Here is a 25,329-nt window from a genome sequence, read left to right as displayed (position 1 = left end):
CATTTGCAATTGCCGGTGTTCTTTTTCATGTTAATAATTAATTTTACCATCACAAGGAGTCTTCGAACAAAATAACAACACAAAATAACAATAAGTCAAAAAAGAAAAAAAATAGGTTCGCGCTGTAGAAATAATGTCTTTAGTTTGTTTTCTATCTGTCTCTGACAATAATGATTTCCTTATTCCATTGCAATTCTATGGAATCGATCGCCAATCGCGAAAGCATCTTTCTAGATCGTCCTAGCCGTCGTGTATGGTCGTTCTGGCTGAATGTCCCTAAAGGCCCAGAGATGGCAGGGATGGCGGCACATTCGGAAGTTCGGGGCAACTTTTCTAACGGTTTGAAGAAATGGACATTCAGGGTGTGTTTGAAATATCTAATCTGAAAATTCCGAGTAGAGCATCTTCGCTAAACATTTCCATTGAGGATCTTTCGGTTATTCGATTCACACTGTAATGAAGTACATGTAGATGGGTTTCGTTAAAAACATAAATGAGAAACCGATACCATAACTCCGTGTCGTACGACCGTGTACTAAATGATGGACTCTGTTATATGGGATTCAAGAAAAGTCCAACGGATCACTCCCCTTTTTGCTCTTTATTCGCTTGAAATTTACCATTATAGCCGATTTCGATGTATCGCGACGCCGCATTTTTAAAACATCGATTTGTTTTTGGCTTTTGGGATTTTCTTTTCTGTTTTGTGTCGACTTTATGTCTCTATTTTTGTTTCAATTAATTAGCATCCTGATTATAATCACTATGTTACAGATAATATTTTATATTATCAAGACAGGCCAAGCCAGTTGCCATACCAACAGCCGAAACGATCGTCACAGCGGCGACAGCTTGGAGTTTTGGAGACAAAATATTTTTTTAAAAGGAAACTTCGACCAAGAATCGAATTTCGCGCTTATCCAAGCCTGGCCTGTATTGCGAACATAAATTTTGCATAGCATGTAAAGAATTTGCGTAACTGATTCAGCTTCATAAAATGGAGAATAACAATTTTGGTACAAAAATATAAAATAGATAAATCCAGTTTGGCGTTGTTGCCATCGTTTTGTCATAAACTCTATAAGCTTATCCAAAAATATCGACAAGAAAAAAATGGCGCCTTACTCTGCTTAAAAATGGCGCGGCACCAGATTCAGCTCAAAATTCATGTCGAGCGCCTGTTCCGAAGAGTGTTAAAACGATAAATAAATAAAAGCGTCGCTTTATTTATCCCTGTGAACGTGTTTTTACGACTGCCTATCTACTGTTTTTCAATTGATCATCGCGCTGAAGTGATTGACGTAGGCCCTTCCGCTCCTAGCGACCTGATCGGCTGGTGAAAGAATTCTCTTTTTCGCTGATTGTTTACCTGCTCCACGTATAAAACAGCCTCAGTTTCATCGTGGCAGAACATATTGAAAATGCAGCACATACAATTCGTGCGTTTTCACCGAATTCGTCGAAAACATCGAATTTTGTTGTTTGTTTTGGTATCAGTTTTAATTCTTTTCTTGTGTACTCTGAATTGGAATCATTTAGAGACTAACATCAACGTGCATATCAGCAATTATTTGGATATAGAGAATTTGGAAGGGTTTGAGAGATATGATGCAGGCGAGCCACAACAGGCGGGATCGCTATCAGAGTCGATGGAGATATTCCAGGTACAAGACCTCAAAGAATTTGAAATTCTGACTTCTGAACCAGAGAAATCATGGAAAACTTCAAAAACAACTACCCTACCGAAAATTGGTATTATGATGGGTTCTAAAAATAGTCAAGATAAAATAAACATAAATGACAAATCTAAGAACAGTATATCAAGAAATTTGACAAAGATTAAAAAGAGGAAAAAAAATATGGCACAAAACTTTGTCCACTTCCATGGTTTAAACTTGCATACATGGGACAATGTGTGCGGTTTTGCTGTAGAAAGTCTAACGTACTTTATTCTTTATCCAAACGCACCGAGTAAACGGAGAATAATCAACAACTTCGAGTCTTACAAAACTGGAAAAGACTTCGGGCAAAGAATTTTTGGGTACATTCAACCCAATTCTACAAATGATTACAATTTTGGAATTTCATCGGAAGGCAACTCGGAGTTATGGCTAAGTACAGATGCGACTCCCTCGAACTCTCGGCGAATCGCGTTCATAGGGAGTGAACATGTTAGAGGAACTTCCAAATCCAGACGATTTTCACAGTTTCCCGAGCAAACATCCATGCCAGTACATTTGAAAAAGGGGAGGAGATATTTTATAGAAGCAATTTATAAACAAAGTGGCCATGGGAATTGGTCGCGGGTTCAAGTGGCGTGGAAGACTGTGGGCGAAGAGAAGTTCAAGATTATTCCTAATAGATTCCTTTTTCCTTTTGTTAATGATAGTAGCATTAAGGACGGGATAGTTGCTAAGACGGATTACATGGAGAGGAAATTCCCGTTGAAGCTTGGAGCGAAGGATTTAGATTTTATGGAGTTTATTGACTTTGGAAACGCACTAAAATCATGCGAATACCGACCGAGCTATTACGTTCGAGGGAAGTTGGTCAGATATGAGGTAAGAAGAAGTATATGGGCTGCCATCTATCCCTTTGAACATAATCACTGTCATCACCATATATAGCAGTAACAAAATGATCCTTAGCATCATTACCATCGCCAACATCCGTCGTCATCGTCGTCATACAAGCTGCGTCATCCAAGCAATAAGTCTTCAGTCTTCAGTCTTCACCCCCCCCCCCCCCCTCTTATCAATAATTTCTTTTAAACAACCTTTTGACAACCTTTCAAAAAAGGAAACATTTTCTTATATTTGGAATCGTACTTAACCATATTTTGGAGTTGCCATATATTTTTCCGTCAAGACAGGTGGAAAATTCTTTCAAATTTCTTAGAGAAACAGTCTAAATTCTCGTCTACCATTTGGGTTTATAGTTCAGGACGCTGAGAAACGAATCACAAATTCTGACACAGGAATCTCTGTACTATACACGAACTCGACACACATTTCTCCATAGCTCTGCGCCTACTTCTCTCACCCCGACTGTAGATCAAAATAATAATTGTTGCCTTTCTAAAAAGGGAGCCCGTAACAAGAACAATACCCATTTTGCGAGTGTCTATCCCCCAGACGGGACAAATGTCACGCTACCGCTGGTCAAAGATGACGATATCTGGTGGACGGAAAATGGAGTTGGCAACGACGTCATCGATAAGGTGGAAGCAATGAATGTCGAAGAGGAATTTATAAGGGCATTTGAAGAGAAATATCATGAGTAAGTATCGACTTTGCACCTTATTTTACTGCATTTCCCCAATGTCTGTAACTGATTAACGGCTTTTAAATATTTCCAACACATGCGTGTCGCTAGAGGTGCTCCCACCAACTTAAATCGATTCTAGTTCTATGGTAATGACCAAATCACAGTAATCAACTATTACTACTTATTAGCATTCTGTCGGTTGGTTGACCGCTAGTAGGCTATACTTAAAAGCCTATTAATAACGAAAAGAGCCCCATTTTAAAGTGACTAGACCAGACAACGTTTTTGGCTAAAAATTATATCAAGTCTTATCTGTTTTATAAAGCGCTCGTTTACTTGAAAAAAAAATGTCGGTTTTTAAATGCTCTTTTGTTTACCTGGAAATTCTATTGCATCATTTGCATTTATTTGACTCCGCAGTGCGTTTCGCCCAGTGCGCATGCGTTCACTAGAGCGTGCGCATGATCCCGTGAAAGGAGACCGCTATTTATTGGACGTGGAAGTCGATGACCTGTACAGCGGGCGCAAGTACCGCTTGAATGAGTACATCTACCGATCACGTGACAAGAAGGAGCTCTGCTTCCCCAGAGAGTTCCGCTGGACCAAACAGGCCATCGTGAATATTATAGTACCGCTGAAAAACAGCGGGCGCTGGGCAACATATCTGATAAGAAATGTGGCAGGTACGTAAAGCCTTGTACAGCATTGCTTGAAAAACACATGCTTATACCACGCTTACGCGGATCACCTAGGTATTCTACGGCTTGTCTGAAGTTGTTCTAGTAATACCATCTAGTTATTCTACAACTCGTCTGTAGTTTATCAAGTAATACCACTTAGTTATTCTACAGCTTGTCTGAATGTTTTTCTAGTAATACCACCGAGTTATTCTACAGTTTGTCTTGAAGTTCTTCTAGTAATACCACCAGCATGTTCATTTTTTTGTGGCCAACCGAGCGAGCTGCTGCGCTAGTGATGTTGGCTGATCCTGGGGTTATTTGCAGCTAGTAGCTTGTATGAGCTAAAATACGATACTTGAGTCTTTTCTAAAATCTTTTAAGCGCTTAGTGTGTCCAATTTTGATTGTTAAGAACTCCTACGTGTCCTTGTCAAAGGGATACACTGGTAAACATGTGCAACTGGTGCCTATTGTGCTTTAATTGCCTCGCCCCTTTGAGTATCACACCACCTAGTCTAGTCTAGTCTGGTCTAGTGTAGTCTAGTGTAGTCTAGTCTAGATTGGTCTGGTCTGGTCTAGTCTAGCCTGGTCTGGTCTGGTCTGGTTTAGTCTAGTCTGGTCTAGTCTGGTCTGGTCTGGTCTGGTTTAGTCTAGTCTGGTCTGGTCTAGTCTAGACGTCTTTTTAGGTCATTTTGGGCATCTAGTCGCACTATATCTGTTCTTTTTTTTTGCTGACTAGAGACGTTGACTGATTTGTATCTCATGACGTCATCTCAACAGAAATCGTGAGCAAAACACGTGACCGGAAGATTCGTCTTGTTATTATCGACTACGAGAGCACTGACGTTGACCTTCAGGCGACGCTGAAACGCAGCTCCTTACTTCCTTATATGTACACTGTCGTCACGATACCACGTGACACCCCTTTTCGTCGTGCCCAGGCCCTCCAGCTCGGCGCGGATGCCGTCAAGGAGAACAATAGTATCTTGTTCTTCTGCGACCTTCACCTGAAAATTCCTGACAATTTGGTAGAGATTGTGCGAAAGGTATGATCATGTGCCTCAATATGAACATTAATATTCTAATATTTCTTTTTGGTTACAGTAAACGTTTCAGCATTAGGGACAGCTTGGTGTAGTCGTTTCCTTTGATACATGACGGGATAAGTTTGGTTGTTGGGCAGTTACAAAAGAGCATGTCAAAGGAACTTGGTATAAAAGTTTAAAAAAAACACATCAGGCCCGTACCTAGGAGGGGGGGGGGGGGGGGGTGCAGGGGGTGCGAACGCAACAGTCGAAAGTCCACTTTCGGTTCTCAATAGACGTGCTTTTTGTAGACAAAACTATAAAGCATAAGCTAGATCACTGTCACCAAACCATAAGTCAGACTCTTTTGTAGCCAAATCCGACAATAAACGTCCCGTGGAGAAACTGCTAAGGCATAAAAGAGTCCCTTTTTGTTCTTTCAGGGGTGGTCAGATTATTATCACAGAACTCCCCCCCCCCCGTGAAAAATTAGGTCCATTTTTTTCGGATTTCGCACCCCCCCCCCCCCCCCAAGAAAAATCCTGGGTACGGGCCTGCATATGACAATACTTACTTCCTTGAATAGTTAAAGAATACCCTACTTGGCTCATTCATTTGTTGTTTTTTGATTATATGAATTGGAAGCTGTGATGTTGGATGTTACAGAGCGATGCGCGCTACCGCTACCGTACCTTGACTTATTAGGTCAGCCAATGAGGATGTAGTAGAGACGTACTATTTGATTAATAGAAACTTCAATACCCATCCAGCGAGGAAAGGAAACGCTTCAAAATGCGCCACGCCATGCTTAGTTATGAAGCTCGTGTGAAACTATGATTCTCGCGTTGCAAAATGGCTAAAGTTTTTAGAACTTTGTATTTGTGGCCACGGTAGCTCGCGTCGTACTATAAATTACTCTTAAAGACCATAAAATGTATAGGAAAAAAGGCAAACACTAAATCCTAATTCTCTTCTACAGCATTGCGTTAAGGGCAAGATGGCGTTCAACCCCGTCGTATTGCGCTTGCGCTGTGGGAACTATCCCAAGGTGCCTTTCGGCTACTGGGAGAACCTCGGTTTCGGGTTGCTCGCGCTGTTCAAGTCGGACTTTGATCGCGTTGGAGGCATGAATGTGGATGGGTTCAAAGGCTGGGGTGGAGAGGACTGGGAACTACTAGACCGAGTGCTTGAGTCTCAGATGGAAGTAGAAAGACTCAAAATCCCTGAATTTTATCATTTTTATCATACGTCATATTCCAATTCTCGGGTACTGGCCTAAAAAAGTAACGAGAACAATTGAGAAATGAAATATATGTCATATGTCCTGTCAAGAGAAAGTTTTGATTGAACCAATACAAGCAGCCTTTATAAAGCACGGAAAAGTACGCAGTTATGTACGTGTAAAGTGTGCTGTGATTCTGTACACAGCCAAACATCAAGTGTTTTTTTTCACTAGGGGACGCGCAGGCCGCATGTGTACCCCCTTGACCGCTAAAAATAGGCCACTTCTTATTAGAGGATAATATAATATTATACTTTTTTAATAATGTGACATCTATGATTGTGCACCCCGTTGCATCAAACCCCGACTTCGCGCCTGAATAGCGTCTTCCAACATCATTCGACACCATCCAACATAATTCGACACGACCATTTAACATCTTTCAACATCATCCAATATCATTCGACATAATTCAACATCTTTCACACCATCCAAAATCATTCAATAGGTATCGGTGATTTCGCCGACAACCATGTTCGTTTCGCCGACACGCTTTTTTCGTCTAAATAGGAGTCGTTACTTTCTACAGTGACTATACTGCGGTGAAGCTCGCTTACTATTAACAGAGAAGTGTCTTATATCAAAACTCAAATCAACATCAAACCGCTATGAATAACACGATCGCGGACAAGATCATCATAATAAAAACGTGCTAAAATCCGCGATTAGATACAGATTACCATATAAGTTACTGCGAATCGTAATACCATCCAACATTCGACACCATCCAACAAAGAGCCCAACATTTAAGGCCACAATGCGGCGAGAATTAAATTCTAAAAATTCTAATCATTGCAAATATTATAGATAACAATTATTTAACTTGAAATTTATTAATAAACATACAATTTAAATCTTCCTGTTGTATTCGATTCCATTCTATCAAATCAGTTCATAGAGTTTTCATTAGATATTTAATTGAATACATGGGAAATGGCCACAGCTCTCCTCAGAATCTGTATTCACGTTTGCAATTTTCATTTCAAACTTTAGAATTGTTTATAACTATATTCTCATAAAAAGAAAGAAACAACGATGTCGTACGGTACAACTGACAAACTAAAGAAAAAGTTAGAAGTTAGAACATCATTTGATAGTCAAGAATTTGGTTGCTGTTTAACCTTAGGTACCTGGAGCCCCTTTGGAGGGATCCATTTAGGGCCTGTAGACTAGATGTGGGGGTGGGGGAGACGTCGTTTAAGGCTCTCACGAAGCCCAAGTACCGTAATTAATTGAGCCCGCGTTTCCACTCCGCGAAAGTTATTTTTAAATTCCCTTAACTAATTGCCTTGGCTTGGATAGACAAGAAAATTTTTTATATAATATCTAAATAAAGGTTAGAAATAGGCGGGGGGGGAGTGGGGGGATGGCACCCTGGCCATCAATGACCGTTTTGGGTTTTTTTGGGTGCCGTTTTAAAATTTCCTTCCTACTTATCTATGACCATTGTCCTCCCCAGTACTGCTAGAGCATGCATTGTTCGTAACTCAATTCTATAGTCTCTCAACACTGTCCGTAGAAACAACTAAATCACTGTTTAACATTGGCTCTCAAATAGTCACGTGGACGGCACTGGTGTGAAGCCTGCGGTGGATCATGGGAGGGACTCTTTCCCAGGAATGCGAAACCAAATCAAAGGCGTCGCAGCGATCACAGCACGACTTCATCTTGAGCTTCTCATTTCCGCCTAGCAAGAACATCCGGTTATTCACTACGCATGCGCCACAACCAAACCTCGCACAGGGCATATTGGGTAACTCGAGCCACTTCCGGTTGCGCATGTCAAATAGCTCCATGGTGTCGAGTGTGATTCCGTCTGATGTGAGACCACCGGAGACGATGATCTTGTCGTCGAAACCAGCGACAGCACAGCGGCGACGCTTGCTACGCATGCTGGGGAGAGTGATCCATTTGTTTTCTTTGACGTTGAAGGCCTCGACAAGATTCAGAGATCTGCCGTAAATCTCCCCTCCCACCTGGGGAGATAGCAAAAAATACTCACGTCAACACATGCACGTTTTCATCGTGCATGCTCATATCTTTTTGCAGCTCATTAACCTGTATTGGAGATGTAGAAGAACCGCTACGGACGCTTCACGTTGTATCACCTCAGTGACAGTGATTGGAAAACACAGGCGCGTGCCGAGGACTGAGAGAGGGAGGGTGCGTAGTTGTTGCTGCAGAGGTTGGGCGTGACCACAGACTTGGCTTGTGTGACGTGCTACCACGTGACCACAGGCTTGAGCTCGAAATAATGAGGGGGGGGGGGTGCACGACGCAGAAATATTAAAAAATATATTTGGGTCACAGAAAGGCCCCTCTGGCCACTTATTTGGGAGGGGGGAGTTGGGCACGTGGTACATCAGGAAGTACGACATCTTGGCTATACACCAAACTTTTTGAGGGGAGGGGAGAGAGGGGATGCTATTCTCCCACTTACCACAAAGAAATGCCCGCCAGCCATTGCGGCCCCACTCTTAGCACGTGCGCTAGGCATGTCGGGAAGGCTGACCCACTTCTCCGTCTGCATGTCGAAAGCCTCGGTAGATTTCAAGGCGACATTGTTGAACCCCCCTGAAACCAGCAGCCGCCCCCCTGATTTGTCCATCACAGAGGCCGGTGACGCACGCGCAGTAGTCAGAGGCGTAGATTTCTCCCAGCTCTGCGACAGCCAATCAAAAAGCATGACGTAATCATACGGGATCTTCCGATCACTTCCTCCAGCAAGTATGATAATTTTCCCAAGACTTCCCGCGGCCATACTGTCGCGTGGTTTTGGCATCGAAGGCATTTGGGCCCAGGCCTTCATCGAGTCGCTGTAAGCCTCGACCGTGTCGAGCTGGTATCGACCCTCGTACCCCCCGCAACACACGATGACGTCACCACGTATGGTTGTCCAATCACGTAAATCCATTGCTACATTATTGTTGTTTTCCATTTTGTCTGAAAATTTTGAATAAGAAAACTTTCAATCATTGCATATGAAATTATTGGGTGTCGACTTTAACTATATATACATGGTATCGCCTTGCTTGGACAAGCGTGAGTTAATAAGCATATAAAGTTCAAAGCTACATCAATTAATAAGGGCGAGTTCAAAACTGATCGAAATTGGGGGATCCCCACCATCCCAAACTGGCGTTACCTCTTCTATTCATGTTTTTTTCGAGCCTTGGACTAAAAAATTCTCACATGTTTATGTGGTTATGCAAATAGCTGCGCAGTTGATCGCAGTTCTTGTATAAAATGCTTCGTGAGGGGCAACACCCCATCCCTGTAAGACCCGTTACTGAGTTTCTCACATCTTGCGGCGTCTCGAAAAGGCAGAATATTAAAAAAGAGCAATTGAATGAATAAAAATTTATGATCAAATTAAATTTGGAGATTATAAAACCTTAATCTTATGTTCGCGAAAGTCTTCATTTTCAGAGCGTCATGGACATAATTGAGTGAATTAATTTTGTGCTTTTATTGCGCGCGAGTGTGCAGATCGCTTATCCTGTTGCGCCGTTTCCGCTTTCTCTAGTGATGTGACGGTGCGGTGATATGGGAGAATAGTAGAATGGCAAATACATACCTCGGCGACGGTATATCCGACGAAAAAAAAACATTTAATCATTACACCTATTTCTATTATATTTATTTTATCTGCTTTGAAGAAAAAGCATGATTATTTATCTGAATCAATAAGAAAAATATTTATAGGTAAACTAGTAGAGATAATCATATTATCTACGAAATTATGCATGCAGGTATCGGCAGTATATGAAAGGTAAATAAACGCATTTTGAATTTCATGGATAACATACTGCAAATTGGAATTGAAATGGAAATAAAGGATGAAAAATGCACAATTTCTTAACAAAGTCGATGATTATAAAAAACAATAAAAATAGTCGGTATTTTGCGGTTTTTCACCATTTAATTTTGAACGATAAATATCCCAAACTAAATGGACTGAATTTGAATAAAATAATTGAATAGAAATGGTACCGTCGACTATATTTCGAATATGATTAGCAAATACTAAGAAAATTGTATCTTCGTCATTTCTAGGCTAAACATTTAGATAACCTAAGCCTGACGATATGAGACCCCAGTGGTGGTAAAATTATTTTGTTATGGCTTTTAAAATAATCGAATCTTAACCAGCGAAGGAACTGGAAATTGTAAATATAAAGGTATCAAATTGAATAAAATCTCTAGTAAATAAGTAAAGCCTCGCCTTCGAAGATTTACCTAAAAGGTTCACAAAGCAATACGGTCCACGTTACATATGGTAAGAAATTTGAGGGATTGATTCCAACTCTATTTTTGATTTCTATTGTTTTTATGAAGTACCAAATAGATGAGCAACGTACAAAAACCCGTTATACTTACGTTTTTCGCTATTGAGTGTTTCTTGCTATATTGAGATCGTTCCTTGAGCAAGTTAGATGCAGATGAAAGTACGTCGTTCGGTTTGCAAGGCAAACCGCACCAGAATTTTGCGCGTGCAAAATGTAAACAGGTTTTGACAGATTATTTAGTGTGCATCCGCAAAGGAACACCTCGACAATTCACAATCATATTTGCTAATCCATAAGATATGCGTATGGAAATGAGGACTAAAAGTAGGTTTCATCCTTACAAATACAGCTTAGAAACAATCCTAAATCCTGAATCTCTTAGATTTAAACTCAACAAGAAGGACTCTTTTGCCATAAAACACTGATTTCTAAAAACTGGAAAATAAATTCGAAATTTTCAAGATTATGGAAAGATCAAAGATACTGGCTTTGTATTTCCATTTTTAAACGAAATCTTTTTATAACGGATTTTTTAGGCATTTCAGGTATTACTGGAATATTTCGACATCTCTTTGTTATGCACAGAAAATCCAATTTTCATCTTTTTGTCTGATTTCGTACTATTTCATACTCTTTCATTTCACGCCAATTACTTGTTTTCGCACAGGTATCCCAAGCGTAGTGAGAGTGAGACTAACAAGGGACGAAAAATACATTGATTTAGCCTCACTATGTGCTACTTCTATGTTGTGACCAATATTCATGCGGAGTCTTGAAATTCTACCTGTCTAAATGTCCTTTTTAATCCCTGCATAATATACCAAATAGAACTGTGTTTTACGTAATCTAGTCACGTGACTCTGATCAAGTGACACGCGTCGATTTGCAAGCCCACAAGTAACCAGAGTATCAGGCCCTCCTATGTTTCTATCGCGCCGGCGAGAAACAAGGGCCTGATACAAGTACTGTTTAAATCGCATGTTCTCATGCCGGATTCCGGCATGGCTCCTGATTGGTCAAAAAAACAAAGGGTACTCGAATGGGACGCGCTGATTGGTTCAGCTATATATAGTACCAAGAGAGCAAGATAAGAGAGGGACACTTTGGTATTACCCGCGCGCCATGTCGATTCCGAATCCGGCTATTTTTAGTAACTACCATCCCATTTTTAGTAACTACACCCTACTCCCGCGCTTTGGCATTAACATCTTGTTGTTTGCCGCTGTTTTGTGACTTGAAACCGAAAAAACACCCTATTTGCACAAATACCATCGAAAATGTCATTCTAGCATCAAGGATACGGGCAGTTGCAGTTTATTAGGAGATGTAGAACTTCGGGGATTGCAAGATTTCCAAAACGAGACTTCATTCAAAATCAAGAGCGGAAAACCTCGTGCTTCAATCACCGTTTTTGCTCTAACTTGCTGCTTCTCCGTGGTTTCTCAACATTCCTTACCTTCCTAATGGTCAAAAGAAATCTGTAAGATAGACATTGAATATAATATTGATTTTTGTGAATATTTCGGTGAATTGAGAAAGAATCCAAGAAAAATACATTTCATAAAACTATCCTTGTAGCGAGGGAATGCATTTTTGTGATGATCAAAGCCAGCAAGCTGAAGTATCTGAGCTTTTGTAAAAGTGAGAAAATAAAGAGGGAGATATTACTGTACTTCTTTGATGTTGTTATTTTTATATGTTATATTATTATGTTGTTATTATACAAGCTGGAGTGCTGGAGTCGGGATTTGAATCAAATGCAGTATCACAGACATTTTATCGCTCGTCGGTTTTTTCTTTCTCACTTGACTTCGCCGTTCAACAAACAAAACAGTCAAACTATTCAGGGATTTAGCTTTCTGTGAGTATATTTGCCAATCTTGGTAACTTAAGTTAGACTTGTTTTCTTTTCCGAGTTATTTTACATGATCTCTTTTCATTCCTTTCGAGTTGGCAAAACAACAACACGCAACCCGCGGGGGAGAAGGACAAAATAAAAGGAGCAAATCCTCACGCGCAGTGGTGGGGTGGTGGTTACTAAAAATAGCCGGATTCGGAATCGACATGGCGCGCGGGTAATACCAAAGTGTCCCTCTCTTATCTTATGCTCTCTTGATAGTACCCTAGCCCGTCGACTGCTCGTTTTCAGAGTAATGGCGGACTCCAAAAGTGCTTTTGACCTTGCATTAGCAGAATCAGAGAAATCGTTTTCTATAACATTTAAAACAATTATTCTCCTCTCTTCACTTTTTTCGGAAAAATTCCTCCTGATACTCAGGTTTGGTCATTGCGTGTGTTTATTTCTCATTGGTATCGTTTTTCGAAACGAAGATCTACTATTTATATGAAAGGCGCTGGATGTCATAGAAGCTGCTTAATACTACAAACATCATTAGTAGTAGCCATCAAATTATTTTTATTTTTTTATTCGTAGAGCACGAAGAATGCTTGGGATTGTATGCGGCACTCCCCGCGAGTTGTTGATTGAATGATCTTATCAAAAAATGGCATTTGTGTTCAAGCAGCGGTTTGTCTATTTAGACGAAAAAGCCTGTAGTAAATTGGTGATGTGAATATCCTGTAGTAATTTCGTGGTGTGTGGATCTGCAGCCATATACTTAAATCGTGAATCTCCTGAGCCGTGAACTATCTTTGCGTTTCAAATCATTTAGCATAAAGTTACCCTCACCGGGGTTCGTCGTTACTAAAATTATTACCCTTGCATAAAACACCAATGTAGTTTTGTTTTACATAAATGCTGTTTATAATTTGATTTGGGCATTTAATTGTGCCACCACGCAAGTCATTGGAAAATTGACAGTCGGCGTATTTTGACAGTCATAGCTGTCAACCTCGCTTTAGGAAAAATCTTGAGAAAATACAGTGAATGTATCAGAAGTACAAGATAGCTAATGCGGGAGAATACAGTAAATGTATGGATATTTTCAAGAAAATTAGGCTTGAGAAAACGTTCAAAATCTTGAGACTCCCGCCTAATGCGGGAGAGTTGACAGCTTATGGACAGTGGCCTGAAAAGGGGCGGCAGGCGTCGCGTCTAGTATTTGTGTCACGCGTACTTTTATTTTTCCTCTCCGACTTTTAAAAAATTAAATCGCCTGATACTCTGGCTAGCCCACAAGACCAAGCGGCTTTTTCACTGTTTTCTTCACTCATTATCTCAGTACAAAGACATTATATACGGCGGCTCAGCATGTAACTATAGAAACGTGGTGATTTCCTTGTCTCTCGATTATCTAAGGCGTTCTTGGTAATCTATTGCAAGGATAACCTCGTTGCAATGGTGCATTCACCCCAAATTCAGCGCCTTTAGCGACTCAATCCACACAATAGACCGCTTTCGATAGCCCCATTCGATAACGGGTCTATCTCCATTCGATGATTTCGTAAAGTATTTTTAGATGTTTACGAAAAGAATACTCTAGCCTTTTTTAAACTAGCGCTAAGCCTCAGTTCTAAAACTATTTTCACTTTACTTATTTCAAATAGATTATCAAATAGATGTATCCGCTATGTAAAGCTCCAATAACAACTAAAAAAAACATAAAATGGACCAGGACGGGACCCAGAAGGTGGTCAGTATATAAAGGTCCTACTTGATAGGCGCTCTTTATTTTGAGGTTCCAACTTAGAAGGAAAACAAGAATAAGTGCTTTGTTGACTTGGGATGGAACTAGACAGGACTTGTTGACCCAGCAGAACGGAACTTTAGTGTTGTAGCGTGTTATTTATTATTTTTATCAAGGGGCAAACACGAAACAACGCGTATTGCGCCATCGTCGAAACCAAGCCTTGGTATATCTTGTGAGTGTTCGAGACATCGCTGCACGCAACCAAGATAATACCAGAGTTTATTAAACACATTTGATTTGCGATTATAACAACGAACGTAATGCTCATTGCTTGCGATTGAATGGTTAAATCCACAAGATATTCTAAAAGAAACCATTAAACTATAAATTACCACACATAACAATTAAAAGTATTTGCAAGCGCATACAATCCAATCAATTCAACCGAGTAATCTTAATGATAAGTTTGAGAGAGAAGACAGAGAAAGGTCAAAAAAATGCTTTACATTTGCTGACTAAATGGTGCTTGAATAAGGCCAATAATTCCTACCTGCCCTTTCGAATTCTTTCTCTTCTGAAATTGTGCTATCAAAGCCGTGAATTGGGGCTACCAAAGATGACAGAAAGCCCACTGTTGGATTGATTCAAAGGGAGAGACTTGAATCCTTCGAGAACGGAGCTGGACTCGATACACGAGATAGACGACAGATTTAGAGATTATGTAGAAGAAGCTGTGCTAAACACGGAAAACGCCATCAGGATAAATCACTGTCAGAGCTCTTGACCTCTTGCACGCTTGTCATCAAATGACAGTTGTTTAGGGACGGAACATTTGATATACGACGGAGGAGGGGGGGGGGGCATATTATTATTTTTTGCTTGTTTTTTTTTTTGAAATTGTTTAAATTTGATCAATCCCTGGTTTCTGGTGTTAAATAAGTGTCCATGCATAGTGTATCATCGAAGAGTGTATAAAATTTGTATACATATAAAGTGTTTTTGAAAACGTTGTCGTTTTGGGGGTCTGGTACCGAGAAAACTTAGTTTCTTTTCAGGGACCTTCTCAACTAACTAAAGATGGTCACAGTAACTGTTTTTCTCTTCTGGTTACAAGTCATAAAGTTTACGAAGCCCCTGGGGTACGCCCACTTTAAAAATTACAAAGATCATGCAGATTTTCCAAATAAGGGGCTTCCTGTGTCGTGTTCCTGAAAGAGTGGGGCCTGGGCAAGTGAAAAGAGGGATTTGTCCCCTCCCCTCTTCCAGTTCAACTCGCCACAGGAACCCCAATTCATAAAAATACTAAAAAAGTAGAAAAACACTCGAGATGCCTGCGGAGGAGGGTAGGATAACAGATGGTAGCTAGGGTGTTCAGCTTCTAGTGGTGCTCATGCTATGCACTTTTCTTATTTTCGAATATATGGCCACGAAGAGGCTAAGAATGGGCAATTTGAAAACACTTCATAGCAACTTTTTCAACACGCGATAAAATCTGTCACGGGGTACAAAATTGTCACGAACAGGGCCACATTGTTTTAAACCACCGTTAGTAGTCAAGATGTACGCTTTTCTTGCACTATCAGTTCGCTGACGGCAATATGGAGCACTTTGCGAAGTGGGACATTGGGACGGCTTGCTCTATTTCTTTATCTGCCAGCGTTTGCTTGCTCAATTTGGATTAGTTTGGTAACATTTTGAAAAGTTCCCGTTATATAGCTGTCCACTTTAATAGATACACTTAATTTGTCGGTAAAATTTTTAAAAGAATGAGCGCTCAATAAGGGGCGGTAGAATTATAAACACACTTAATAAGTTTTACAGATTCTAAATTTATTCATTAATAAACATTTGAAAAATATAAGGCACCATCCCACTTTCGCTATTGGTTGGCAGTTGTCACGTGTTTCTGTCAGCTGTCCATTGGTTCACTGCGCACATATGACTGCGCAGGTATAAAGTACTTCTGCGCAGACCTCAGCGTCAAAAGCTGCGCATGTCTCGCCGCTTCGTACAGCTGGATGTCTGCAGGCTCAGGGAACGGATTTAATGTCAATGTCTTGAGCCGTAATGACACATTGGTCAGCGGTATATCCTTACGATGCGCGTATATTGGTGGCAGCGGGAAGGCTGTGGAAATATGTTATCTGTTACTTGACAGTGAATAGTCACAAGTCCGGCGGGGGGGGGGGGGGGGGGGGGCGGGGCTTGGGTTAGAAATTGCTACGACCACACCTGATGTGCTGTCTTTTAGGGGTAGAAATAGCTGTTGAGTGAAGTCTCTTTCTCCGGATGGCAATGGCTACAATGCGTCTTAAACTTGTAAAGCCTACCTAATGATAGTGAAGTCTCTCTTTCCGGATGGCAATGGCTACAATGCGTCTCTCCAAGACGAACCAGACTCCGTTTGCTACAACAAAATCGCGATGTTAGTACTAAAATACATCGTTAGCGACGGTTCGACGACAGCGCAAAACTCTGCTTGTATATTAAATGATTTTATACTATCACTTTACACACTTGCGTGTCTTGATCAGCGCGAAACTTTGCTTGTATATTAATTGATTTTACACTATCACTTTATACACTTGTGTGTCTTGGACAGCGCGAAACTTTGCTTGTATATTAAATGATTTTATACTATCACTTTACACACTTGCGTGTCTTGATCAGCGCGAAACTTTGCTTGTATATTAATTGATTTTACACTATCACTTTATACACTTGTGTGTCTTGGACAGCGCGAAACGTTGCGGGTATATTATGTTCAACCATTACTTTATTCACCTGTTTATCTTGGGCAGTATAAGGACAGTGTTTCGTGAGTTGTCCTTGGCTTGGGGAGGAGTTTTCACGCGCGCCCTCGCTTTCGCTTTCTCGAGCTCTTCTTGCATTCTCATTTCGCAGAAATAGTTGACGGCTTCGACAGGAGTCGCGGTGTCAGCGGCCACCGTACCCAGCGTCTCCATATCAAACTTGACTGTTGACAAACGAATGGACGATAAGTGCATCAGACCGCGCGCGTGACATGTTTCGGGAGGCGAGTCATGGAAGAGCATCTTTATATGTGATGGGAAACCTGTGTTAGCGAGCACTCGCCCAAGGAACAACCATATTGGACACGTGTTGTAGGTTCTTGTAAGCATAGTAGAGTTGTAATCTAGCGTTTGAACTAAAATTGTCTTTTTCATCCGAATTTTTCCAAGTGTGTAAACGCATCCATTCCCATCGACTCTTGCGATGTCCTTGTTCGAATTTAGTAAATGGCCAATAAACCTGGTTCGTCTTCCAATGTTAAGTGAAAATAATAACAAACGCATAAGAGAGTTGATAACTATCTGGTCGTAATCTGGAACATTTCCACTATAAAGAATAGTTATAGCACCGTCTATGTTTGCATACTCTGAGTGCCATGCTCACCTCCAGGAGGCCGCGGCGAGGGTTCGCTCTCTTCGTCTTTTTTCAATATTCCCTTGACGAAAGAAGGTGTCTTAGGTGACTTTGTTCCTCTGAAGAAACAGGGTGAGACACATTAACATTACGCCTATAGTGATGTGTGAAAATCCCAAACCAGGTAGTATATTTCCACTAAGTCAAGTAGTTCCTATAGCTACTCCCGCACCCCCACTCTGTCTACTCTATGGCTATCGAGGGTGAATAAGCGAAAGATATGATATTAATTCAGCAAGGATGCTGGTGTGGTCAAGCGAACGCTCGATCCAGGTACGCACTACTTTCTCCTGTCGTACTAAACGTGAAACTCTATACGTTTTCTTTAACTATGCCCAGTTAGCAGCCATCCCCTGTGTCCACGAAATCCTGCTAAAACACTTCATGGAACAGCGTGGTCCCCGTCAAATGCAAAGGCTGGGGGACAGCACGCGCGTTAATCCAAAGTGGGCCTGGAAAAGTCTAGTCCCTGGCGCATTGTTCGGGTTTCCTTTGCGTAACAGGAAATATAGGTAAGCTCGTTCCAGCCCCCGCCCGTTCCAGCCTCACGGTTCGTCTCCAAACGAGAAACATCGCCAGGGAAAGAGACTAGTGGTAGAGGGAGGGGTGGGTGGTTTTCCTTGTACGAGAAGACATCAAACTCACTTGACAACGCTGCCGGCCTGAGCTCTGCTAATCTTGCCCGCAAGAGAACGAATGTGCTGTTTGAACCGCGACAACCAGGCGTCCAGCCAACTCAAGCACATCTCGCGGACTCGCGGTTTGCGTCGGGTGCCAACGATATCCTAAACACGCACATTCGGTACACAGTTAGAGAGTGTTAATACATATAAACACTTGTGAATATACATGATAACATCCCTTCTAGGTTACACAATAGGACAACTGAATATGTATAACTTTTATAACAATATGGGATCGACTGTGTGTGGGTTCTATTACATCCTGAAACTGTAACACAGTAGTATTCCGATAGAATGAGCCTCACCTGTGTATTGAAGCTATCAAGCTCCTGGGGGAAGAAGCTGCCAGGGTCATGGATACCAATAGTCACAAACATCTCTTGTACGAATTTCCTGAAAAATAACAAACCCGGTAATCAATATCGACTTTTTCACGGATGATGGAATTTGTTGTGACGCTTGCCCTGCGCGCGGGATTCCTGTGGCCCCTAACTCTGCCTAACTAAGTTTATTTGGAAAGTTCGGAATGTTTGTGGAAATTGTCGAATTATTTTGTTGTTGAACGCTGTAAATCCCCCGGATTGGAACCCTGAACGTATGTACACTTGTTTATTATTGTTTGTATTAACTATGCACCCGTTTAATTGAGTTGTATGCCCATTTTTGCAGTGAATATTAGCCGTGAATTCCAACAGTGTAAACACGTGTGGTTGAGACAAGTCTAGGAATAAACCTTGTGTTAGTGGTTGAGACAAGTCTAGGAATAAACCTTGCGTTAGTGGTTGAGACAAGTCTAGGAATAAACCTTGTGTTAGTGGTTTTGCGGATAATTATATCACGGAGCCCGGAGAGTTCGGATACAGCAACAGAATTTTTGGAGTTGCCGCGAAAAGAGCTGAATCGCGCGACTTGATCGTAACAAGTTCTGTGATTTTTTTCTTTGACAGTTGCCTTATATGTAGCCTGAGTAGCACGATGCGAAGAAGAGGCGTGCGCTAGAGAGAGGGATGGATAAAGGAAGACACTACCGTGACAATTACTGGACTATTTGACACTACCATCACAAGTACTGGACTATTTGACACTACCATGACAAGTGCTGGATTGTGTGACATTACCATGACAAGTGCTGGATTGTGTGACACTACCCTCCCACGTGTTGGACTTTCTGACACTGTCGTGACAAGTGCTAGATTGTGTGACACTACCATAACAAGTACTGGACTTTCTGACACTACAGCAATAAACGCTGGGTAGTGTGGTAAATTAATGACAAGTGATAGATTGCGTGAGACTATTACCATAACAAGTGTTAAATCGCTTTACATAACTGCGAATAAGAGTTGTGGATTGTGTGGCCATACCTGACTTCCTCGTCGCCGTCAATGTACTGGCCCATCAACTCGGCTACGAGCGACACGTTGTAGATCTGCATGGCCTGCAGCAGCTGCATGTCCACCTTGAGGAACTGTTTGGCGACAGATGCCCCGTGCGCGGTGGGCGGGTCGGGTGTGTTCAGCTCTGAGATCAGCACGCGACTCATGTGCTGGGAGCACTCGCGACCCAGGGGCTCCTGGCGGTTTAGCAGCATCATGGCCTGAGGATTAAACAACCTTGATATTATGAACACACCACTTGAAAAAGAAAAAAAAAATAGAACAAAAGTATTCATATAGCATTTAAATTTTCTATGCAAATTGTGATTCTGAAAGCTTATTAAAACTAGAGAAACAACTTTAAAACTAGAGGACAACTTTATTTTTTCGAACGTCGGGAATTGTTTATAAAGGAAAGTGTACTTATAACGTATAATGATATGTCTAGCAAGTTCTTTTGTGGATTCATAGTACTCCTCTAAATAGTTAGATATATAACTAAATACTTAAATACTTACCGCTAAGATCTGGGTCTTGAGCTCGTAGTCCGAGCACTTTGGTAAAAGCTTTAGAAGCTCTTTAACAAAACTGCTGACAGTCCACGGCTTGGGGAATGTCTGTGTGAAAACAAGGAAGCCTCATTAACGTCAATTAAGCTAAATGACTCTGCCATAAAATTGGCAAAGCAGTTTCAGTTCAGTTTAATCTTTGTTTATCGAGGGTAACATATTTAACCGAATATACAGTTTTCTAACATATGGCCCTCGGTTAGTAAGCACTGTCACTGGGGGTGGTCACTGCCAGAGGGTTTATTGCGTCCCCAGTGGTTCTTTTACGTCCCTTCGGCTCAGGTTAGTGTAGTGCAGCTGGAAAAGACGGGACCTCCGGTTTAGTGGAGTAAGTACGCATCTGCTTTGTCTCCTATTATCTTTGCTCTACAAAGGAGTTCTTTTGTCTCTATTCTTCTCGTTCTTTGTGTCAAGGTGCGGATATTGTTCATTTGCCCAATCAAATTGCAGCTTGTAAGAGCTGCGTACTGACCCGTTTAGTATCCTTATTCGAGAAGACTGGAGACACGGGATAATAACTTTAACTCACTTGTGAAAAATTCGAATCAAGGCAGGAACCGGAAAAAACCCCAGTTTGAGCCAGGATTCGAACCTGGGCCACAGCGGTGAGAGGCCAAAGCGCTAACACACTAGGCACTAGGCTAACACACATTGCCACACATATAGGATCATCACAATTTAGCGCATTGAATGTTGGTTCTCATAACGAAGCAAGCACAAACGCAAGCGCAACACAAGTGAGAATCGGTCAAACACAAGCCCAAGCCGAAGAAAATCAAGTAGTAGCGTTTCTTAGTCTCCCATAAAATTAAAGGGGGAATCGGAATATAAGTGCTTTACCCTTGCGTGCTTATAAGAACCAACCCTTAGCTTCTATTGTTGCTACGACAACATGGTACACGCTGTACTCACATCCGGTTGTGCATCTGGATAGAACTTCTCAAACCACAGGGATCCCTTGAATTGAGTGATGAATTCCGGCAGAGGCGTGGGTGGGGGAGGAGGTGGAGTTGGCTCCCGTGGGGGGGTGGGACTGTAATACAAAATGCACTCGATTGAGTTGTGGTGATAACAAAAATAGCACTCAATCTAGTTTCATTTTTCATCAGTTTATGGCGCGCTCTTTTTTATCTCTTGGTTTAATCAATTAGATTTGTTCATTTTTTTTTTAAATACTTCAGTGAAAGGTAATTTTAAGCATTAAAGGTTTAAAGTCCACATAGTTAGAAAACACGAGTGGGAAGAGGAATTACAGATAAGAAGAATTTAAGTCAAAGTGGAAGCTAGAAAAAGAAAAGAAAGATAACTCAAAGAGAAAATGGAAAGAAAAGAGATACCTGGAAAGAGGAATAAAATCATTTTTGTTTCTTTTTGTTTATTGAGGCCCCGTCTTCACCAGTCTTCTGTTGTGTCTGGTTCCGTCGAGGACAAACCACGAGGACAAACCACGAGGACAAACCACGAGGACAAACCACGAGGACAAACCACGAGGACAACCCACGAGGACAAACCACGAGGACAAACCACGAGGACAAACCACGAGGACAAACCACGAGGACAAACCACGAGGACAAACCACGAGGACAAACCACGAGGACAAACCACGAGGACAAACCACGAGGACAAACCACGAGGACAAACCACGAGGACAAACCACGAGGACAAACCACGAGGACAAACCACGAGGACAAACCACGAGGACAAACCACGAGTTTGTATTGACATCAAGTGGTTGAGGCAGAATTTCGTCGGTCTTATGTAACGGTAAATGAGCTTTGAGACTATGGGCTTGATCATCTAGCCGGCTAGGAACACGCAAATATCCCAGATGGCTTTCACGTTGTGGGCTTTTCCCTTCTTTAGATTCATCACTCGACTCTTTGACGTTCTTGCTATCGTGAGGTTGATTTTTTATGTCAAGTTCCTCAGATATAGTTATACTTGGGGAAGGGCTAGATAGTGCATGCTGTTTAGGAGACATTCTCTCATCATAAGTTTCATCAGAAGTGAACGTATCAATAACACCATCGCTAAGGACATAACTTCCATTATCGTCGTCGTCATCATTATCGCCATCATCATTGTTAGGAGAAAAAGCAGTAGCATAAATATCACCATCAGCATCAGAGGAATCGTCATGATCATTACCATTTTTATTATTGGCAGAAACAGCAGAGGCGATGCGTGAAAAGTGCTTGTGAAAATGGTTGTCACTAAAAAAAGTGTCCTTCCTCTTGTTCTGAAACAGACTATCCCCGTTATCTTTACTCAAATAAGTGAGATCTTTAATGTGATCACCTGTTCTAAGAAGCTTCAATCGAGTCACGTGTTCTTCTTAAGAATAGAGCAAGTCATCATCAATGCTATCAACCGAAGCCTCGCTACTCTCAGACAATGGGGGTGACGTCACATAAGCTAACTCGCCACTCTTGAGCCGCAGAACATCTGCAAGTACATCTGATAAGTCTGCGGTGTCTGTCAAGCGCATGCGTAATGCACCTGTGACGGAGAATGGGACAAATGCAGGTGGCTCATCACCAAAGCACGTGACCACCTCGATGGAAGATATCTCTCGCTGCTTCTGTTGCGAGGAAATTAATGCATAGTTATCACCAACTTCTTTCTCCGTCATTTCTTGTTCAATGTTGCCATCCACCCGGATGATAGATGGAGATGGAGACATCGGCAAGTGTAAAGAATTTAACCCTAAATATTCATCTAAACTTCTGCTATACGTTTTGTCCACGGTTTGTGAGGAAATACGTGGGCTGCAAGATCGGGTTTGGACAACACATTTTGAAGATTGATGCAAGCTCCTGTTGGCTATTGATGTGGGACTTACGGTCATTGGCGAGTTATCTTTTGTCCCTACGAGAATATGTTCAACTGAAGAAGTCCTGATAATCGATGTCTGCTTGATGACCTGGGGGTTTCTCGTTGGTAAACCCTTTTCTTCTATAGAGGAAATGCGATTATTTGCAGAAGTTCTAGAACCCAAGGCAGAAGAAGAGCAGGTTTCATGGGTATAAGGAGGTTCATCTATAGTTGTTGGATCTTGAACGATGAATTTTATATTATCCACATTCAAATCCCCCATGTTGTCTATGTCTGATAATGCTTGCCCAATCTCTACATTGCTTGCTTTTTTGTGACCAAACATGGCGTTAGCAGTACATGGCGTGTGAGCTGGTGACATTCGTTCTGTCACACGGCGATGTGTAACAGGCGATAACAAATCCCGGTCAATGGATGATCTCTCTTCCATGCAAGTAGCATCGTTCACCTCGTCAGACTGCGTAACAACAAGCACTGGGCTGAAAGAAGGAGCGGGTAGGCGAAAATTCTCCTCTACCTCCCCTCCCTCTTCTTTTCCATCCTCAATGTGCCTTGACACGCCATTGTTGGGTTTGGTCTTGTGGATGAGGAGATTTCCAGAGGCGACATCACTAGCCGGTGTTTCAATGTTGGCTGACAAGATCTCTTGGTAAGTTGTATGCACATGGATATCTCCCATTGTCTCATCAGGGACAGAAATAGAGTCAATCCTTGGATCCTCTCTATCAGGGGATATGCTGTCATCATCAGAAGCCTTATGAGTCTGTGTATGTGCATTGACCTCACTTCTGGTCTGACCCAGACCACCAAAGGCGAGTGCCATGATATCCGTCATTTGCTTCTCGAGCTTGTCCGCGATGATCTCGGTGTACAGTCCGTAATCTTTTCTCTTGTTGAAAGGTGAGGGGGAGGGTGAAGCGGACGATTTCGAATGAGCCTGTTGTGTTTGGACATTAGATTCAGATAAACGGTCAGCGGCTTGATGACTTGAATTAGCCGGCGGTAGTTTGAAAGCAGGATAAGAAGTTGAATGGTTCTGTGAAAAGGCGGAAGAAGGGGTTCTAGGCGTTAATCGGGCTTGTTGTATTTTGGGAGGAGAACCAGACAGTGGCTTACTACGAAGAGCTGGAAGTTTTGTCTTCGATGTGGCCTGAGATGGTTGGTCATTGGACCTAGGTTTGCGGCTGATCTGCTGAGCAGAAACCCGTGAGGCAGGTCGGGTAATGCCATCATCGCGTAGCTTGCCAGGAGAAGGTCGGGGAGTTTTGAGGCTAGCTTTCCTGACTTTGCGACTGACTTTGCTTCATGTGAAAAGAATAAGAGAAAGGAAGAACAGAAGAGATGAAGGTGAGAAACACATAAAGAAAAGAGAACATGAAACAAGGGAGAATGTACACAAGATTTGAATTAGTTTTGGTTATGTGAAGCAGATGAGGTTAGGCAAGACAAGGTAAGGTTAGGCAAGGTGAAGAAAAGCACAGTGAGTTGTGGTGGTGTTTAGTAAGGGACGAGGTATTGTAAGGCTAGATAAGCGGTACAAGGTAGATTGGGGTGAGGTTTGAAAGCGTATGTAAGGTATGTAATATAGATAGAGTAAGTTAAGGTTAGGCAAGTTGATTATTAAGCATCAGTGTTCCGTTAGTTTGATAATAGAAGGATGGCTTATCTTGAATATAAACATCTCACCTTAAACATAACACACAATAATCATTACTGCCTGTCAGACTATTACAGTGCTCAGACCATGCATCAGCAGGTGTTACTGGCTTAGACTGGTTAAGCACACTTTCCGGTGTGACAGGCTTAGACTGGTTAAGCACACTTTCCGGTGTGACAGGCTTAGACTGGTTAAGCACACTTTCCGGTGTGACAGGCTTAGACTGGTTAAGCACACTTTCCGGTGTGACAGGCTTAGACTGGTTAAGCACACTTTCCGGTGTGACAGGTTTAGACTTGCTAGACACGTAAACCAAAGAGTCTTGTTTAGACGGTTGTAAGGTTGAAGGACTAGTCGGCGTTAGTGGTTTATACAGGTTAGAAGCACCAACAGGTGAAATTGGTCTGGTCTGTTTATGAGGCGAAACAACCCTAATAAAGGAATAGCAGTTATTGTTAATTTAATATTTAAAATCATACACATATTTCAAAAAACATTGTCATTGCAAACGGCAAATGGCGATTGTCAAATGGCAGTTCTACAACCAAGGGATCCCAAAATATTTGTTCCAAATTCAGAAAAATATAAATAAAACAAACTACTGTCCATTTAATGTAATTTTAATTAAAA

General features: G+C 41.7%; 3 protein-coding genes across 5 annotated transcripts in view; 1 reads left to right on the top strand and 2 right to left on the bottom strand.

The window, feature by feature from the left end:
• The first annotated feature begins 1,360 nt into the window (after nt 1-1,360).
• Nucleotides 1,361-7,111, top strand: LOC5521618 (N-acetyl-beta-glucosaminyl-glycoprotein 4-beta-N-acetylgalactosaminyltransferase 1). Its single transcript, XM_001641356.3, has 5 exons — nt 1,361-2,561; nt 3,086-3,279; nt 3,688-3,950; nt 4,727-4,992; nt 5,951-7,111. Exons 1-5 carry the CDS (start codon nt 1,422-1,424, stop codon nt 6,248-6,250), a joined length of 2,163 nt encoding a protein of 720 aa, XP_001641406.2. The 5' UTR covers nt 1,361-1,421; the 3' UTR covers nt 6,251-7,111.
• On the bottom strand, nt 7,068-14,929 carry LOC5521506 (kelch domain-containing protein 8B). Of its 2 annotated transcripts, none has more exons than XM_001641234.3 (3): nt 14,683-14,929; nt 8,694-9,196; nt 7,068-8,229 (listed from the first exon to the last, which is right to left on the bottom strand). In XM_001641234.3, the coding sequence occupies exons 2-3, from the start codon at nt 9,189-9,191 to the stop codon at nt 7,804-7,806; spliced, it is 924 nt and encodes a 307-aa protein (XP_001641284.2). In that variant the 5' UTR covers nt 9,192-9,196; nt 14,683-14,929; the 3' UTR covers nt 7,068-7,803. The 2 variants fall into 2 exon arrangements, with proteins under 2 accessions (XP_001641284.2, XP_032222516.1); XM_032366625.2 differs by lacking the exon at nt 14,683-14,929 and adding an exon at nt 10,634-10,791.
• LOC5521505 overlaps nt 14,683-25,329 on the bottom strand; it is a 22,859-nt gene continuing 12,212 nt past the window's right edge. Inside the window, exons 17-26 of one of the 2 annotated variants that reach the window (XM_048721188.1) lie at nt 24,729-25,130; nt 21,120-21,240; nt 20,157-20,255; nt 19,627-19,859; nt 18,568-18,655; nt 18,225-18,364; nt 17,550-17,638; nt 16,917-17,109; nt 16,463-16,539; nt 14,683-16,259 (exon numbers count right to left, since the gene is read on the bottom strand). In XM_048721188.1, the coding sequence (XP_048577145.1) occupies nt 16,042-16,259; nt 16,463-16,539; nt 16,917-17,109; nt 17,550-17,638; nt 18,225-18,364; nt 18,568-18,655; nt 19,627-19,859; nt 20,157-20,255; nt 21,120-21,240; nt 24,729-25,130 (1,660 nt within the window). In that variant the 3' untranslated portion in view covers nt 14,683-16,041. The remainder of the gene's footprint in view (nt 16,260-16,462; nt 16,540-16,916; nt 17,110-17,549; nt 17,639-18,224; nt 18,365-18,567; nt 18,656-19,626; nt 19,860-20,156; nt 20,256-21,119; nt 21,241-24,728; nt 25,131-25,329) is intronic. The other variant, XM_048721189.1, reaches the window with a different exon arrangement.

This window comes from Nematostella vectensis, chromosome 13, assembly GCF_932526225.1.
Source record: "Nematostella vectensis chromosome 13, jaNemVect1.1, whole genome shotgun sequence".
Lineage (NCBI taxonomy): Eukaryota > Metazoa > Cnidaria > Anthozoa > Actiniaria > Edwardsiidae > Nematostella > Nematostella vectensis.
This window is presented reverse-complemented; position numbering and strand designations above follow the sequence as displayed.

What these genes read in the sequence shown, in the direction of transcription:
- LOC5521506 (XM_001641234.3), bottom strand. Translation starts at nt 9,191, where the DNA reads ATGGAAAACAACAATAATGTAGCAATGGATTTACGTGATTGGACAACC. An exon ending in CTGGCGGGCATTTCTTTGTG is followed by an intron (nt 8,230 to 8,693) that starts GTAAGTGGGAGA and finishes CTATCTCCCCAG; the next exon opens with GTGGGAGGGGAGATTTACGG.
- LOC5521618 (XM_001641356.3), top strand. Translation starts at nt 1,422, where the DNA reads ATGCAGCACATACAATTCGTGCGTTTTCACCGAATTCGTCGAAAACAT. An exon ending in GGAAGTTGGTCAGATATGAG is followed by an intron (nt 2,562 to 3,085) that starts GTAAGAAGAAGT and finishes CTTTCTAAAAAG; the next exon opens with GGAGCCCGTAACAAGAACAA. An exon ending in TGGTAGAGATTGTGCGAAAG is followed by an intron (nt 4,993 to 5,950) that starts GTATGATCATGT and finishes TCTCTTCTACAG; the next exon opens with CATTGCGTTAAGGGCAAGAT.